The sequence below is a fragment of the Anser brachyrhynchus genome (assembly GCF_964034855.1).
Source record: "Anser brachyrhynchus genome assembly, chromosome: 16".
Classification (NCBI taxonomy): Eukaryota; Metazoa; Chordata; class Aves; order Anseriformes; family Anatidae; genus Anser; species Anser brachyrhynchus.
This window is the reverse complement of record NC_137734.1, coordinates 6,865,009-6,883,688: the sequence shown is the minus strand read 5'-3', so window position 1 is coordinate 6,883,688 and position 18,680 is coordinate 6,865,009. Positions and strand designations below refer to the sequence as shown.

The 18,680-nt window shown below is 39.2% G+C and overlaps 1 protein-coding gene across 7 annotated transcripts in view; it reads left to right on the top strand.

The window, feature by feature from the left end:
* Positions 1-18,680, top strand: part of LOC308178967 (uncharacterized protein) — a 308,966-nt gene that overhangs the window by 152,238 nt on the left and 138,048 nt on the right. Inside the window, exons 2-4 of one of the 7 annotated variants that reach the window (XR_013940075.1) lie at positions 14,423-14,560; positions 15,062-15,106; positions 15,670-18,575. The exons of 4 other annotated variants lie outside the window; for them this stretch is intronic. Coding sequence is in view for 1 of the 3 variants with exons in the window: in XM_080558285.1 (XP_080414411.1) it covers positions 15,062-15,106; positions 15,670-15,750 (126 nt within the window). In the remaining 2 variants the exon portion in view is untranslated. Of the gene's footprint in view, positions 1-14,405; positions 14,561-15,061; positions 15,107-15,669; positions 18,576-18,680 lie in introns of those variants that run through there. 2 more of the 7 variants (XR_013940076.1, XM_080558285.1) reach the window with 2 other exon arrangements.

Genomic DNA, 18,680 nt, shown 5'->3' with positions numbered 1-18,680 from the left:
AACTTTTTTAGCTTTTCTCTTTTACGCTTTTACGTACATACAATTAATCAGCCTAAGAAAACAATAGGGATTTGCTTTATCTCTTAAGGATGTTGCAATTTCTTGTGTTTTAGTATTTAAGCAGTGTATATTAAAGAATCAGAACTTATAAAATATGTATTTACTCTTTTACCACTCAGTGTGATATAGTTGTTCTTTAAAACAAACCTGCAGAAGGGTTGTATAAGCCAAAAGGAACATTAAAAGTTAGCTGAGTACACGTCCAGTATCTTACACAACTAAAGTAAAAATCTTCTTCATCTGTTTATTCTGTGCTGCAGGTGATGTGTAGCTTCCTCAACCTTTTCTTGAGGCTTTGGTACAGAAAAGGAGGGAGCTCTGTTAAAATGAAAATAGTTCTGAAATGAAACTATGGATTTTTTTTTGTTCTGTGTGGGTGAAGTAGTGAGATTCAAATAAGGCTTTGCTCTTTCATTGTTCCAGAAGTCTTGGTGGTGTTTATCTTCTTAGAAAAGAGAGAAATTTCAGGAGACTAGTGATTCCCTTGCCAAAATGACACTTCATTGTTGAAAGGAACAGCAGAAAAGCTTGCTCTGGGAAGATCTTACATTCTGTTTAATATAATGGAGGGTATTATTTTCTTTTGCTCCTGAAGTATGCAACAAGAAACATTTTCAGAGTAATAATGTCACAAAAATTCTTATGAGATTATAGGGTACTTTTTTCTCTTTTTTTCCTTTTTTTCTTTAAACAATGACTCTGCCTCTTGAGAAAAATCTTACTAAAAGAGTTAAGAAAAAACTTCATAAGCTCTTTCTTTTTTCCCTCTGTGGAGAGGGAAGGGAATGTTTTTTTTTGTATTTTTTCTTGAATCTGTGGAGTTAGAGTGACCAGAGATGTAAGATCATATAGCAGTCCCTGTTTAATTATTCATACCTGCTTATTATTTAATTTAATTTTGTAGAATCTGAATCCAGATGAATTCTGGCAAAGATAGATCTTGGCCCCATGTATTCACCACCCAGGGCTTTTGTGTTCCAAGAGGTGGTGGCACAGAGGTGTGGTGGGGAGGGAGGCAAAAAAAGTTCATTTTTGTCCTGGTGCAGCTTCTGGGTCCAGAAGACAGAAAAGATGTGAGGCTGAGCCCAGCCTCCTGTTCTGTCTGCCTGCAGGGGTCTGGGCAGGTAGATCTTAATGTGGATGCAAGTGAGAAAAGCTGGAATAAACACCAAGATAAATAAACTTCCCTTCTTTGTCCAGAGATTGCTGTAAGTACTGTACAGGGCACTGAGTACCCCCATTGAAGCTGAGGTCTTTGTGCCAGCACTCGCAGATCTAAGCGGTCCAAGGCAATAACACAATTTCCTCGAGTGTGTGGAGGTGTTTGCAGTCAATGGAAGAAAACCAAGGCAATCCTCTGCTAGTGCTAAATTAGCCTGGGGAAGAGAGGAAAAATCATGCTGTTCTGAAAATAGCGCTTGCTCTATATATATCTGCTCTGAACTTAGTCAGAGTTTAAGGCTTATTTAAGAGTTTACTTTGCATCCTTGTGTCCAAGGGACGTTCCCTACTGGTGTTTCCATCTGTACAATTAAAGCCAGTGGAGCTAGTTGGGTACCTAAAATTGTGTAGGTATTTAAAGGATAGAGTTTTAAGGTATAAATTAATGATGACCATCTACACAAATATGCTTTTTCTTTATTACTAGTATAAAAGAATATTTCATCAGCAAATATGTTTTCTGCTGCTGACAAAAGGCAGCAATGTGTAAAGATAAGCTGTTGTTTAAGAGAGGTTAAATAACTAAGAGCAAAATATTAACCAAATAGTCGCCTCGCTCTTGCAGTTAAGAGCAAGTCATTCTTCACTACTGTCCTTTTAAAGTTGCTACTTGATGATCCAGCAGCAAAAACAATGTTAGCTTTCAGGCTTTGTTGTTTAGCTTTGTTTTGCTGGTGTTTTGGGTTTTATTATATTATTGTTATCATTATTATTATTGTTTTGGGAGACTCTGATTTATGTCCTTGCCTGAAACACACACAAATTCTTTACATTGTTGGGGGTGTTCAGATGAGTGTCCAAGGGCAAATTCAGTGCATGTGCAAGCTGGGCAAGACCATGAGAATGTAAAGTTATCGTGCCATTGCAGAGGTCAAAATCCCCTTGTTTGCTGTAGGGCTGAAAAGAAAAATTGAAAGAAGTAAGCTTCTAGTCAGAAAGTGTCAGAAGGAAAGTGAGCGAAGATTTTTATTATTATTATTATTATTTTAAGAGTAATTACTGCTTACCTGGATAGGATTGTGACCTCTGAAAAATGTATCAACCCCAGTTGGGAAAGCAGATTTTAATGCTCTGAGTACCTTGGGGTCTGGCAACATCTGTCAAATTGAGCTCTATTGAAATAAGTGTATTCTTTCAGTTCTCTGTGAGAGAACAGTGAGATCAGTAATAAAGTTTTGTTTTAGAAACAGTGTATGAGCTTTCCTTGAATCACACACCAGGTTTAGCTAGTGGGCTATGGGTATATGTATACGTGTATGTATGTATTTAAACATGTGTATGTTTATATATACACCTCCACATATAACTCAAGAACTGGTTGTCAGCAGAAGAGGGGTCTGATCCACTTTTGCACTGCTGCCTGCTGGTGCAGGGAAGCAGTGAGGCTGCGAGGAAAGCTGTCGGTTTGTTTGCAGCTCGGGGACATTATGGGCACAACATTGCCTTGGCATCCTGTTCAGCAATCTGCCAGAGAAACCACAGCTGATGCAGCTGCAGTGATGGCTGCGGTAACCATGGTGCCCAGCGTGGCAGAGAGAAAAGGATGAGACTGAAAAATGACAAAGCAGGACTGTGAAACCCCCTGAGATGCGGCCCCCAGACACATGTGCGTGTAGGAAAAGAAACCCCAGAGCAGGTGAGCTCTGGGAGCTCCTAGCCCAGGCCATCACCTAAATGGAACAAAGAGGGCAGATAACACAGTGCAGCTCTGTTAGATGCTTAATTATTTTCCCCTTGCACACATGGGGGCTGTGCAGATCAGTCCAGTAGCGTTTGCAGGCCCCTTTGCAGGAGGAGCAGCAGCCGATAGGGTTCGCTCCTATGGCCCAAGGTACAGCTCCGGAGGCACTGTGCTGCCAGGAACCCAGTGCAGGGAGCCGTCTGGGCAACAGCTTGCAGCTGCATTTGTGCTTGGGTGTCAAGACAGGCTCAATTGATGGTGTTTTGGGAAGTAAAAGTGATGGGCGCCTGTGCCTTATCAAATGATCCCAATTTAGTTATTTCTCTAATGAAAGATCATACAGAGCCATAAAATCTAGGCTCTGAACTGTAATGGCATAGCTGGATTACAAATCACTTCTGAGGAATAATAGTTCAGAATTAAAGACAAACAAGAAAGCCTCAAAGTGAAGCAAAAGCTCTCCAGAGGCTCTCACGCTGCGCTCAGTAGCGAAGGTGCCCAGGCAATGCCGCTGCCTCAGCACTTGCACGGGGCTTGTTTAGGCTCGGCATTTCGGCTGTTAGAAGAACAGACGCTTACTGGAAAGGAAGGAGCATATGTTCACAGAGATAAAGATAAAGCAACTCCGCTTCTGTGATGTGTTTGCTTCTTAATTGAAATTTTGGGGTTCTTCTGTTTTCAAAGTAGGGGTTCAGCTGCATAATCAGACGCTCGAGCACGGTTTCTCTGAACTGTGCAAGTCTATACAAATCGGCTGGTGTAAACTTTTCAGAAACTGTGTTTTCAAAGGCTTTCTGGCACGCTTGACCAGGAGAAGTCCTCCCAACTGCGCTATATCAATTCCAAGTGTTTTGCCTTTCAAAGCATGAAAAGGTGTGGGCAGCTTGAAACTATCAATGAAAGCGAAGATTTTTTGTACCTTTTCTTTTCCTCCCCAGAAGAGCAGTGTTTCATTTTGGATTTGAATTCATTCCCCAACAAGCAATATTCACATTACTGCAGGTTGAGTCAAAAGTATTTTATATTTTGCATGATCATATTCTAAGGATTTAAGCCCAATTCGGGAAGCTTTTATACTTTTTTTCCCCTGATGAATAGGCCATTTGAAATCACTTTTATTCAGGCTGGAACTCAGACTTTGTACATAAATGACAACTGCTGAGGAAAACATAAGGATTTTGAAATCTGTTTATCATCCTCAGTGTGATCTGATATCACCTTCAGGTCTGAAGCCCCAGTCTTGGTGAAGTCATTGGCAAAACACTCACTGAACTCACTGAAGTCAGGATTTTACAGGCTTCCTTGGCAGAATTGCCCTGGGACTGTGTATATAAAAGAAAGATTTCACCTTATAATATCTTGGGGAGAAATCTGAGCCCCTGCACATGCTGAGAAAGATGGTAGGGTTGCTGCTGCAACAGCTCATGCCTGAAACTACTTAAAATAACCGCTAAAAATTCTCTTTTGGGGGCAGCTTAGCATAAAACAAAAAGGAAAACCAAAATCACCTTGTAAAGACTGTCTGGTTTTCTACTGGCATGGCACTGTATTCATGTTTCTTGGAGGGACAGAAATAGTTCAGACAAATGATGTTTTACTGCTTTTATTGACTGCTTGCTGCATATAAGCATCTTTAATGAAGATGAAAGAAAACAAACCAGTTCCTTCAAGAGCTGCAGGATCCATCCTAGTGCCTGTGCTGGCAAAGCAGCCAGAAAACTGGCAGATGGAGCTCCGTGAGGACTTTATATAAATTCTGGCAATCCCTGGCTGCTGAGCTCCCCCCTCGTGGAGGTGCTATTTAAAGCAGCCAGGGAGCAGAGGGCTCCTTCCAGCCCTACGTCCTCTGCCAGGCACAGCACAGCTGAATCAGTTCTGGCACACTGCTCAAGTAACTGGGAGAAAATTAGCTGGGGTGTTTTAAGAAGTTTTATCCCTTTTACCTGAGAAGGGAAACTCAGCATCCCACAGCGGTGAGGGACTGAGGTGCGGACTTTGGGGAGTTTCCCCTCTCCTGCTTGCTTTCTGTGCGCATCCCATTTAATCCAGCAAATATGGGCTTCAGTACTGTTCTGTGAATTCTTTATTAACTTCTAAACAAAACTAGGAAGGGAGGTCAAGACCAAGTTAGGGAGTTATTGTTGAATTATTGTAAGCACTACAGGCTTCCTCAGAAGTGTTAAATACGCACAAAAATATTTTAACTTGATCTGTAATAGTGTGGCATGTACTTTAATTGCTATCCTTTTAGTGTAATAATATCAGCAGACTGAGGTAATATTTGAAATATTTATAGGGAGAGGTTGCCCGAATATGTTGCATTTATGTAATAAGGGGCTCTGTTTGACAAGGATTAATGACCGAGTAAATATTGTATATTAGACATTTTTGTAAATATTTCCTTGCTCATTCTACACGCTGTTTTATGCAATTTTTAATGGAACCATCAAAAATGTTTACAAATCTGCTTCGGAAATGGCAACTTTTGATGTCTTAATTTTCCCATGAAGTATGGCTGGCCTTCATTAGAATTCAGGATTTTAAGACTCTTGGATATAATCCCTCTATAATTTACATGGAGTTTAAAACTAATAAACAAAATCTGTACTATATGGTCTCTCTGCAAACACTGGGTTTTGTTTTGTTTTGTTTTTGTTTTTTAAATCCAAATATTTCTGCTCTGCACAGGGGATGTGCTGCAGTAGAAATGCATAATCAAAAGTCAATTTGATTATGTACTGCAGATGTGCAGAACAGTTTGAAAGAAATTGTAGGAGAAACAATAAAGATTTCATAGACTGGTAGAGCCTGGAGCTAAAGTTTTACTTCTTATTTTCATGGAGGTGATTTGTTTTCAGAATAGTGATCACTGCAAGGTTACAAAATAAAAGTTAGGTAGACTTCCACCTCTGGCTCAGCAGCTGAAGTGAGCCCATACTTACGGGGGCTAATGATTGTACTTATGGGGGCTAGTGATTGCTGCCTAAAGAGCCGCAGTTCAATGTATAAGGGTTAGTTTCTCTTGGACAAGGCTTTCACAAAAACAAACAAAATCTAGGCAAATACTATTGACTGGCACTTTTGGCACCTATATTGTATTGTAGGGATGAACAGAAACCTTTGGTCCTTGAGCTGTGAACGTGCCACTTTCACAAGGATTCAGTCTGGTGAATGTGGTTTTAAAAAAATAATAATAACCTTGTGTGGTTTTCTCAGGTAAATAATATTTGGGTTAGCAAAGTGTTAATTGTGTCAGTTATACAGTGGCTTGGTCCTAAAAATTGTTAATTTTTGTGGAGTACTGATTACCTCAGGTTATAACTACTTCATTAGTAGTTTGGAGTACCTGGCACTGCAGAAGATTAAAGGCGAGCTGGGTTATTTCCTAATTTTAAGCACGAAGCATGAAAGATAGAAGCATGAAAAATACCTCACTTAACCTCCCAGTATACCCAACCTTTCAAGCTGATAAATGAGGTTTTACTTAGATAACTTTCATTAATACTGGATCAGGAGACTTTGTTATAATCAGTGTCTTCCTGCAGAACTACAGGTCTAACAAGCACGGTAGGAATCATGCAGAACATTTGGTATTCCCCAAAGACTCCATAGATAAGCTGACCCAGAAATTCAAAGGCCAGAGAGGACTAGCAAGTCATGCATCTTTAACTTACCTCTAGTACCATTAAAAAAAAAAAAAAGTTTTAGAAGATTATTGTAACATCACATTCTTGGGTACGTGGTGTGCCAGAGAATGTGGTAGAGTGGGGAAGGGTTGAGCAGTTTTCAAGCAAACCTGTTTTTTTGTTTTTTTTTTGTTGTTGTTGTAGTTGTTTTTTCCCCTGTACTTCTGGCAAAAACATAGAAAAGCTTTGTTCCAGGGCAACTGCAAAAGTTGGTTCAATGTGAAATGTTTGTTTTTACTCTTTGAAAAATAAAAATTGAATTCAAAGAAAAGCACCTACAATTTTGAAACGAAAAGTCAAAACACTTCTGTAAGATGTCAGAATGAAACATCCCACTGAAAATTCATTTTCCTGTCAAAATGATTTTTGCCGTATTCAAACAAGTGAGTGATTTTGATTGCTCTAAGCTTTTGTTTTCTAAATATTTATTATTACTATTTATATCATTTTAAATGATTAATCAGCCCATCTCCTCCAACAAAATGCTTCAGTGCAGAATTGCCTTCAAGGATATCTTCAAAAATGCATTCCTGATTTCTAGATTAAATTTTTCTCCAGTCCTCATCCAGCTACTTGCATCTTTGTTGACAAAGTTAAAAAACTTCATTCTCAAATTTCTCTTCATATATTAATATGTATCAATGTCTGTGCCACATCTAGTTTTCTCCTTCTGCTAAGTTCAGCTTCTCATAATATAAATGATGCAACTTGTTTGTGTAATTTCTTGTTCAGTTCTGTGGTCTTCATTGGTCTTGTTCTAGCACAGTTATGCTCTCTTCAGTAGAGGATATTTGCAGTTAGTCTTTTCATTTTTTTTGCTGGAATCCAAGGTTAGGTCCAGTACTATATCCAATGATTTACTGTGCTATAAGCAGATGGTTTTATCAATGAAAGCCCAAGAATTTGTGGTCAGTTTTCCAATTTTTAATAAAAATTAAAAATAGTTGTTGAGAAAGCTTAAGTGCCTCATTTAAGACTTCTGACTATTTATTTATTTAAACAAAAATGCTTTATTTTAGTAGCTGTTGTTCTGTCATGTTATTTTAGTATCAAAGTTTCTACTTCAACCTCAACATCAAAATGTAAATGATCTTCATTTCAAGCCTTGTTCAAGCCTTGATGTTTATTAATGCATTGTTTTCTTTTCCTCCATGCTTAATTAAAAAAATAAAAATCAAAAAGAAGCACAAAAAAACATACAGCATATAAATAAAGAAAAAAAAAGTGAAGACATCTAAATTGATATTTCCTATTATTTTCTCTAGGGTTTTTTCGTTATGATTTTGTCAGTTGGTCATTTACACAGAGAAGGAAGTTTTAAAGGCAAGGTGATAACTTGTCACTGAGAGGGAAAAAAAACACCTTTTAGACTCAATATTTAGAGATCTCAAAAACAAATTTGGGTGTAAGTTGGGATATATCAACATGAAATCAGGAAAGCTGTGGCTGAAGTCTGCAATTGCTCTGTGATCCCAATTTGTGATTCTGTAATTTCTGTAGGTTTAAAAAAGGGGGGGGGGGGGGGGGGGGGGAGGCTATAAGTAACTGCATTTTTGATCTTGAAATTATGTATCCATCTTTTTTTTTCCTTTTTTTTTTTTAATATTACACAAAACTCTCAGTGCTGTGGAGACAGTTTTATTATAAACAAGCCATGGAAGACATTTTCATTTTTTTGTTGTTTTAAAAAAGGCTCGCATGCTTGTATAGCAGTGAAATTTCGAGGTGTTCGATTGGTTTGGTTTGCTGTTTTTTGGGTTGACAGTCTGCCCTTAGTAGGAGACCAAATCTTTGGTCTGAAGAAAGCTTCAGAAGGTTAGAAGGCTTTTTTGCTACTATTTTGCTGCTAACTTGACAAAGCCTACTGGTGGCTTAATGAGCGGGGCTACTGGGATTTTCTGACAACAGGTACTGGCGCTTCCGCCAGAGCTCTGCTGTCCTACTGGGGGTGCTTCTAGAGCAGGCCTGGGGAGGGTGACTGGGTGAGGACCCTGGTGTTGCCAGGGCTGGGTCTGCCCCTTGGTCACAACGTAGCTTCCCCCACTAAAGAGAAAATAGCCAGGCAGTCCCAAACTGGCCCAATAAGAAATGACTAGCCGTGGGCAGTATTCTGATCAGCTTTTTCATACCGATGAGTTCAAGAAAAAGTAGCCCTTTGGGTTTTCATGGGTCTGCGTGAGGAATCAAGTATTTCTCCAAAAGAGCAGGAGTCTCACAGTCTGCTCCCCGAACCGTTTAGCTGCCAGCAGTTCACCTTTCAGGCTTGTTGCGTCTTGATGTATTATGCTGGTCACAGACCTTACTCATTCCACATTTCTCCAATTGTTTTCCTGTATGTGGCTTAACATGAGTAGATACAGTCAAACCTCCCAATAGGACTTTTTAATTATAACTAGTGGGGTTTCTCTCTTTATTGCTGCTTCTGTTCCCTTAATAGGTTGCATTATTAAATTAGATTTGATTCCATTTTTGTAAATTATAAATAAGTGTTCCTAAGAAACAGGTTAACTAACAAATGAGAACATTAATATTTGCTGTGATCACGCATGAAAGCAACCTTTTTCACAAATGGGATTTTGAAAACATCCATGTAATAACTGGCTTTTTTCATTAATATGAACTTGAACTAGTTCATTCCTTCTATTAAGATGAAAGAAAATGAGTTATACAGCAGCTGTCCCTCTGAAATGTTTAGATATGGGAGTTGATAGAGTTGTGTAGATGACTTGACTTTGTTTTTTTTTAAAGCCAAAGAAGGTCATGCATTTGAAACTTGCACATAAAAAAAATCAATTATTTAAAAACTGGAAAAGAAATATAATTCAATTCTCTTCCCCCTACTAGCAGGTTTTTTTAAGTAAGTTTAAACACTGTTTATTTAATTTTTGTATTTTTAACAGTGTATTATATAGACACAATGAACAAATGAAGAGAAGATATTTCAGCTGGAAAAATAACATTTATAAATGAATTTGTATACATTGAAATATAAGAAGTTATTTATATCTCACCGGAATAGTTTGGGTGAGGGGAAATTGAGGATGGACATTATTGCGCAAATTCCAAAAACCCCATAGAAAATGCCAATGCTCACGGACATAAGGCATGCAGGCTGTCAAATAAAGGAAGTGTTCTTCATCTCCTTTCTCTGATGGCTAATTGGTGATTCACAAACACACAACCAAATGTCATGTTCATCACACTGTTTGTATGACATGATTTCAGAGGTTTATCTGACTTCTGCACTTGATGGGAGTTTGGATCATTTTCTCCACTCAGAGGGGAGACTGTGCTCTCCTTACTGGCCTGAGAAACAAATGGCAAGGAGCTTATCAGTGCAGGGTCACTTCAGAGCATGCTTGAGCAATGTTTGCTGTTCTTGTCACTTGTTACTGATGACAGATACGAGATCGTATCAGACAAGCAAGTTACATGGATGCAGATGTGACAAAATCTTGTAGATCAGCTGGCATTTTTAGCCACTCCAAGAGAAGGGGGGAGAATTTTGTAGGGAAGGCATTAGGGAGACTTCCCTGTGTGATGGAGAGGGTTTTGTCCTATGGGCCTGTCATGTTTCTCCCAGCTCAGCCAGGGGCTGTTGCCTGTAGCACTGCAATCCTGATGATGTTGTACTCTGCGCCTAGTCCTGGGGAATGCACTGGTTTGTCCCAAAAAAACATTTTAGTCAGAGGTGACTTGGATCAAAGGTAAAAGAAAAGAGGAACAGGCAGACTTACGTGAACCTCCTGAGAGGCAGGAAAACCAGGGAGCTGCTCCTCGCAACCAGCTGAGGACCCCCTATCTCAGGCTCTCACCTGGCACTGTTTGAAGTCCTCCCAGCCGTGATGCCACATCCATTTCTTGAAATGAGAAAGCCAATACCTAAGGGACAGATTCTTGGTTCTGAATAGGGGCAGGCGCTGCTTCTTTAGCAGAGCTAGTTAATTCCTCTTCCCCTTCCTTGGCCAGTAACATTTGGTATAATGGCAGCATTGGCAAAAACAAATTATCCAGTAGATCCGTAGTATGTATATATATATGCATTTGAATTATATGTATACTTCAGCCTTCTCAAGGGAATCATTCTTTCATGCAGTTTCCACCTTTTTGTGAGCTGCATCAGCCCAAAATGCATTGCTCCCTGCCCAGACCCAGGGAGCCAGGACATGACTAATTACCAAACACAGCCAGAGTCCTGAGGCGCCGACCGCCCCCCATTCCCATGCAGATAAACAGAAGATGCAGAATTCAGCATCTCCCCAAATCAACCTCCTTGACCCTGCAATGAATAATTGATGCAAGCTCCGATAAGACTATTATTTCACCAACCTGCTAAATGTTGCCAGCCTGCAATATGCTGCCTGCATTCTTTGAGGGGGTAGGTATGGCAAGAGGTTAATCGCATCATATTTCATTGTCAGAAAATATTTTAGCAAGGCCCTTTTGTAAGTAGAGTGTCAGTTAAAAGCAGATTACCAGACCATGAATTTTAAACAGTGAGACAGAAGAATAGTGTAAGGGTCAGGCTGTGGGGTTTTTTTCCACTCTCCAAACCATGAAATTAAGAGCCTTCTTCCAATTAGTTTAGAAAGTGGCTGTCTCTGAACAAAAGAAATGTAGAGTAACAGTGAAACTTGTCATGTCTGTGTGTGTGTGTATTCTGACTGCAACTTTAGGAATTTTGTCAAATGCTTTCCCCCTATAATACCATGCATTTTTTTCCCTTAAGTGCATGAACAGCAAATACACGTCACATCATAGCATAGCATAGTTAGCTACCAAAGGCTTTTACTCTTTTATATACTTGATTCCACATTAAATTGTGCACCAAGATGTGGGGGGAGAATGAGGAAGAAAAGGACTATTTTTTCGTGATGAATTGTAAATATGACATTGTGTAATTTATCTCTCTTTTTCTAATAAACTAAACATAATTCAAGATATAAAAGCTTTACTGGTGGCTCTTGGTAAAAGCTGAAAATTATTGCAATTCATCATTACTCATTTTCCTTGAGATGAATTTTCTGTTACGTATAGTAGCTTAAAAGGTTTTGCTGAAAACAGGAGAAAACAAAACCAACCAAAAAAAACCCCACTAATTTAGCTTGCCCTACTCTGGCAGAATGGATGCTCAAGTTGCATTATAGAAAACTTAATTTAATAGCAGAAACAACAAAAGAATGCAAAATGTTAAGATTTTATGATAGGCTTAATGCTGGAGTAATGTGACTTGTACACTAATGCTGTCCTATTCAAGCTGGACCTATTATTTCTAGTTTGTTCTAGAATAATAAAACATAAGACCAAATTTTTGTACTTCTCTTTTCTCTTTACCTTTTTTAGCAAATTGTACAAGTACAAAAGTACTAATCAATACTAGAGAAGAGTTTGCTACTGAAACTTATCTTAACACATAATGTTAGGTGGGTCTCTTAAAAATATTAATAAAATCATGCTAACATAATATCTTACATTCATCTTCCTCTTGAAAGACTGAATTTACTACAATTATTTTCCTTTTTAATGAGCCCATATATATATATATTTTTTTGAGTTCGGGTTGCCTGCTTTTTTTAACTGAAAACAGAACTGTAGTGCCAACGAACAATGTAGAAATGTGAAAACCTGAAGTTTGAAGTTTCCTATTTTTGCAGAGAAGTAAAACTCCTCATATGGAAAATCTACAAAAAAAATAATAAAAAATCAGACTGTGAACTGCTAGAAATTGAATGGAAAAATCAATTATTTTCTTTTTATGTGGTTTGTTTGGGACATTATTGTTATTATTTTTGGAAGATTGAGTCTGGCGGCATTGCAACCTGCAAACAGGCAGATTTAATGGAAAATAGACTTGAATAAGATAACTGTCTGTATTTTATCCCAACATTAGTGCATTACTTCTTTTATTAAGTGTCACGTAATCTATTTCATTGTATATTTGATCAGTGGCAATTTTATTATCCCCCATATATCCTTAATCAAAATTCTTCTCTACGCATCTGAATGCTGTCAGTAGCCTTCTGCACATACCAGGAGAGCAGACTATCTGTGTCAAGATCATCTGTGTAGTTTTAAGAAGAACATCTTGCCCTCAGGCTCTTAACAGCACATTGATTATATAAAAGCTGCTTTCCTTGGAAACCCTATACACGTGCTTTGTTTCATGCTGTAATTAGGAAGTGCTTGTCTTTTACCAACAGGGTAGAAAAAAATGTAGATTTTACCTCTCCCCACCCGCCTCAAGCCCCAGAGGAAAGCAGTTTGAGCACTGGAGTTGGAGTCATTTGATTTCCTAAATGAATTCCATGACAAGTTAAACACGGTAGCCTTTAATCATAGGAAACTGCAAGACACTTCAGCTGCATAAATTAGGGACAATTAGCTAAAAACAAAGTGAGTTACACACATGCAGCTCATTATTTTTAATTTGAAATGTTATTTATGCTGGTGCCAGTTGCTATCTGATACGCCAGATGCCAGGTTAAAAAAAGGAAGGAATAAAATATTGACTCTGAAGTCAGGGTAGTATTCTGCAAAAAAGCAGGACTGGAACAAGTATATATTTTGATACAAACATCAAAGATGAGAAATGCCAGGTTTTCTTAGGTGATTTGTTCCCAGTGTCTCTTGATGAATGCACAAGCATGCAGCTGCAAGCCAGCATGTGATGCTTTTGGTGCATGTCATAAAATCACTTTATCTTCCCCACCTCCCCTCACTTTGTGATCATCTGTTCCGATGGCTCCTCCTTACCCTAGAGTACTTCTGGCCACAAGCTCTCTGTAGTCTGCTAATGAATTCAGATTTTTTTTAATTTTTATTTTATTTTTGAGTGGGACGGGCCTTTGGGACTCGAGGCTGCACAATGCGCCTGCAAACACCAGCACATGTAAATGCAGAGTTACAATGACAGCATTGCTGCACAGCTGACAGTTTATTTCTGCATCATGTCAAGAATCAGGTGTCTGTAGGGAATACAGAGCTAGGTGCCTCATTTGAACACAGGTATTAAAATCTGGTCCCATCAGTTACCTCCAATCTCTTTTTCCCATCCGTGCCCATACTCCTGCGAGCGAGCCAAGCGGATGGCACCCATGCTGCTGCATGCAGGGCAGAGCAGATGACAGCACTGGCAGCTGTCACTTGCAGGGCCACATCTCAGGCATTCCTGCTTGTGTTCCTGGAGAGAAAGGCTCAGTGCAGCCGCTGGCCCAGCTCATCAACCTGCTGATGGCACCAGCCTGAAGAGAAAATCTGTACCTTCTTTTGCAGAGACCCAGAAAGCTTCCCACACCTGCATGTCCTCTCTCTTTCTGCCCAGCCTGAGAGCTGCCTGTAAGAGCAAATGCCTGGAGTCAGTCTTGGTCTGAAACAGCCAAGGTGATGGAGACCCAGCTCTCTGGAGGGGGGCACATTGTACCTCTTGGGGGACATCACAACAGTATTTACAGAACTGAATTTCTGGGGGGAAATCTCTAAGGGCAGTTATATATTTAGATGCTGCTTTTTGTTTAGCAAGATGTTAAATCTACAGACCATTCTTCTCTGAAAAGCAGAGAATATGAAAACAGCATTTTATTACTTGGTAAAGCTAGGTCTGCTTTCTTTAGAAACTGGCATCTCAGCAGCGTACACCCAAGGTTATATACTGAAGTACTAAAACACAGCCTTCTGCACTAAGATGCAGCAAATATAGATTGAAAGTAAATAGATAAAGAGCTTGATCCAAATTCTTCCTATTGCCTTCCCTTGAGTAGGCTTGTGCTGTCAGCAGGAGCAGCAGTGGATGTAAGGCTCTGTACTGCTGACCTTCCAACCTTCTGTTGCTGCGTGTGACCACCACCATGTTGCCGTTTCCTCCGTGTGTCCCCCACCACGGTCTGGTCTGGGTTTGGTGGGTGCTGTGTCACAGGTATGCAATGAATTACAGCGATGCGTGCATGAGGCAGCTCCGTTAGTAGGCAAGCACCAAATAACATTTTGGTGATGCCCGTGCTTGCTGGTACAGTCTTGTTCATTCATTAGTTAATTAGTTCATTCTGGATTTTCCTCAAAAATAGTTTGGGAATGTGACCAGGGGATCATTCAAGGCAGTTCTAGAGAAAACAACTGAGGAAATGAGAGAGCTCTTGGGGAAGTGGCTCAGCTCAGTCTGTCCTGCGATGTCCTTCACCTGGCAGCGGTCAGGGTTGTGTGGGCAAAGTGAGAGGTGAGAGCAGTATCAGAGTCATTGCGTCTGAGAGCTTGGTCTGCAAGAGGTTTTGGGGGAGGAAAAAAAAAAAAAAAAAGCTAGGGCCAGGCTGCATAAAACTGTTCTGCTGGGTTTTAGCAAGCCCATGATGCCACCAGTTCTTTCATGCTTTCATTTCCTTGGTGTTTGGTTTTTTGTTTTTGTTTTTTTTTTTTCCTTCAGACTACTGAAGGGGTGCCCTATGTAAAAGGCCTCCAAGTCTGCTCTGTGAGTACCTTCCATCGCTGTAACACGCTTATCAGGGACTGGTGTGGCATAGCCCCGGCAGACAGCTCAGCACCACCCAGCCACTCGCTCACTCTCCCCAGGTGGGGTGGAGGAGCGAATCAGAAAGGTGGAAGTGTGGGGACTCTTGGGCTGAGACAAAGACAGATTGCTAGATAAAGCAATAACTGCGTGTGCAAGCCAAACCTTGCACTCCTTTCCCTTGCAATGCCTTCCCATTGGCAGCAGATGTTCAGCCACTTCCAAGAAAGCAGAGCTCATCACGCGCAAAATGCAGCATCATACAAACCTCTGTGATAAAAATTAACTCTGTCCCAGCCAAAGCCATCACAGGGATGACAGCTTTCTCTAAAAGATTTATCAGTAGAACATGGTGCCTGATAGGGAAATTAAGAGTAACTTAGAGGTGGTTAGATTGTTATATCACTTTTTTTTTTTAAATATATATATATATATATAAATAATATCACTTCTAAATAAACAATCTCCTTTTAGCTCTCATTGAAACTATTTATTAAAGCAACCATGCACTTCTCTTTCTATAGAGTTTCTCAAGGACAACACTTTGCAAGAACCAGCAGTTCCCATGTGCTAATGTCACTCATAGTGATTTTATCAGTTTCTGAGAATTTCTGGAAGCGTCCCAGTATGTTAGTGTTTTCACTGCAGAGAATTGTTTTGCCATTATATGAGAATTTTTTGAGATCTCAGAAGGGGGAAAAAAAAAAAAAAGAAACATCATTCAGGATTGATATGAACATTAAATAAATATAACTAAATATCTTTGAGAAGTTAACGCTAAAGATTTCAACACATTTTAGTTTAGTTTTTTTTACCTTGCTTTTTAAAAATGTCAAGTCCTTTTGACTAGTATAACGTTTCAGTTTGACAATATTGAAACATGGATGATTTGTCAAAACTGTCACAGTTTTATGACTCATTTCAATTTTCATATACTAGCACACATTAGCTAAAAATAGTTAATTGAAAAATTGTCAGCTGTCTGTAGTTATGACTTTTTTCATCTGTCCTAAAACTGGATAGGAAAATCACAGCCCAGACAGCCTGTCCCAGTCCCTGGCGAAGTGCAAGGTTACATACCCCAAACTTTCAGCCTGGAGATTTTCAACTGAACAATAAATAAGTTTGCTGGGGTTTTAATATTTTAAAATGTTCATTACAGATCCTCTGTTAGCTGAACACTTTCCAGGGAGTGTTTCTGAACTTCATATCTTAGCATGAATTCAGAGGGTACACATAAAGGGGAGAACAAAAGGGGTAAGGTCTGTTATTTTCCCAAAATGTCTTTGTATTCCATAACTTGAAAATCCAGGAATCTTCCCATACCCTATATGTTGTAGGGTATAAATAATATCACAAAACTGAAAGGGAACTGCCATGAATTATTCAGAGCAGCAGAAACAACAGCTGCTATTTGTATTTGCCTCTAATTTTAGAAGTTGGAGAATTGGAGGCCTTCACTGACATTAGAGGGGAAGAGAAGAAGACAGTTGGAATGAATTGCTGCCCAATTTCTCAGAAGCTTCAGAATCTGCAAGGCTGTGTTTAATTTGGTGACTTAGACTGTGGTCCCTTCTGGTAGCAACAAGGGCAACAAATTGGTGGTTGTGAAAGTTTGCTTATTCCGACAGGTAGAGAAATAGTCAGCCCATTTTAAGTGACAGAACGAATTCTGGATTCAAAATGATCAAAGCGAGCCAGAAAAATATCTTTATATCCATGAAACAGCTGTAGGGAGAAAGATAGAATTTAGAGATGCATGCACAGTACAACCGTTATATTATGACAAAATAGATATTTTCTATTTTCTTTTCTTTTTTTTCTGAAATGAAAATGTTTTGGGGAAGGATGATTGGGCTATTCCATTTCATTTTTATGTATATGCTGTTTATAATGTGTCTGGGTTCTGCAGATCTGCCTTTCTTCCCTGCAACGCTGCAAACTCGGTAACTCAATTAAAATCAATATGGAAGTGGCATGTTAAAGAGGAGAGGGGAGTCTCCATGATTTTTATTTACTATTAGAAAGATGAAGTTCTGCAGACTAAGTATGAGTGGAGAGAGGAAATAAAAATTAAAAAAAGATGATTGCAATATATGAGTATATAATGCAATACCTTGTAAGCCTAATCCTATAGAGTGCTATCGTGTTGCTAGAACACCACAATAGAAATACTATGCAAAACTTTTCTTATCTTGCAGGGCAAACTGTAGTCAGTAAAAACTGTGTATTTCTGGTAGTGCATTATTTAAGCAATGATTCACTCTCTAATGTAGATCCAAAAAAATTCTTTGGGTACAAAGAAATCAATATCAGCAAACAAAATGTTAAAGAGTTCAGCACTTACTCTGAAGCTTAAGCGCTATTTACTCTCCTGGGATAAACCCTAAGGTCCTTTACTCAGGCAAACTCTCTTTGATACCAGTGGTGTTTGCTTGAATGAAGACAGAATTAAGAAGCTCAGGATCTGGGTCATGAGATTTAGCTCACCAACCTGTAAAGACATTTAGCAAGGATTACACAAGCACAGAACTCACACAAAGACCCCATTTCACTAAAATCAATTTTAGATAGGAAAAGCCTTTTGATAGGAAATTCAATTTATTTTTTTTTCCTTGGGAGCAAGAAAGAAAATGGCAAAAAATACAAAGTTAAGATAAATTAACTTACATAACTTCCAGACTATAAACTGATGTGCAGCTCTGCAAACAGAAATAGAAGAGGGATAGAGCTTTATATGAGAAAAAAAGCCATCTTTGCAGATACCATTTGTTTGCACAGTAATACTGAGCCTAAACATTATGTGCGTGTAGATAACAATAGAAGTATTGGCACTACTTTTTAGAAGGGATTGTGGGACCAAATCCAAATTCAGGCAAGAGTCTCTAATGTATGTAATTTATACTTATGAAAAAAGGGAGAATTATTGAAAAAAAAAAAAGTCTATGGATATTGTCCTCTTTGGAAAGTGGAAATAAGCCCAGTTTGGAAGGTTTGACTGAACCTGGTGCAGAACGAAAGGAGCTGGGCATGGTTGAACTGGAAGTGTTGGTTGTTGGGTTTTTATTTTTTTTTCCTTTGTTGTTATTTATTTATTTTCATGGGGTTGAGTACATGGGACAGGAGTGAGCACCCTTCTCATTGTAAGCTTTGTGAGGAAGTTTCTTGGACACTGGTTTTCGTCCCCAGGAGGTACTCTGCCATCTGCATGGGACCATGAAGAAAAATTGCGGTCTCTCACTGCAGACTGACTGCCATTAAATATAGTCTGGATAGCTTCCATAAAGCTTTACATATTAAGCTGTCCTTAATAGAACAGTAGCAGAGGGTACTTTAATAAACCAGTAAGGGATGAAATAACAGTGGAGAGCGCAGCTCTGATGGGGAGATACATGGGGACATGGAGGAGGCTGCTTTTCGTGGACCTAAACTTGTTATGTCTCCATCAGGACAATAAATAAAAATAAATAATAATAAAAAAGGCTCTTTCCTATTTCCCTGCCAATCCCCAGAGCAGGCAACTCACCGTTGGGCT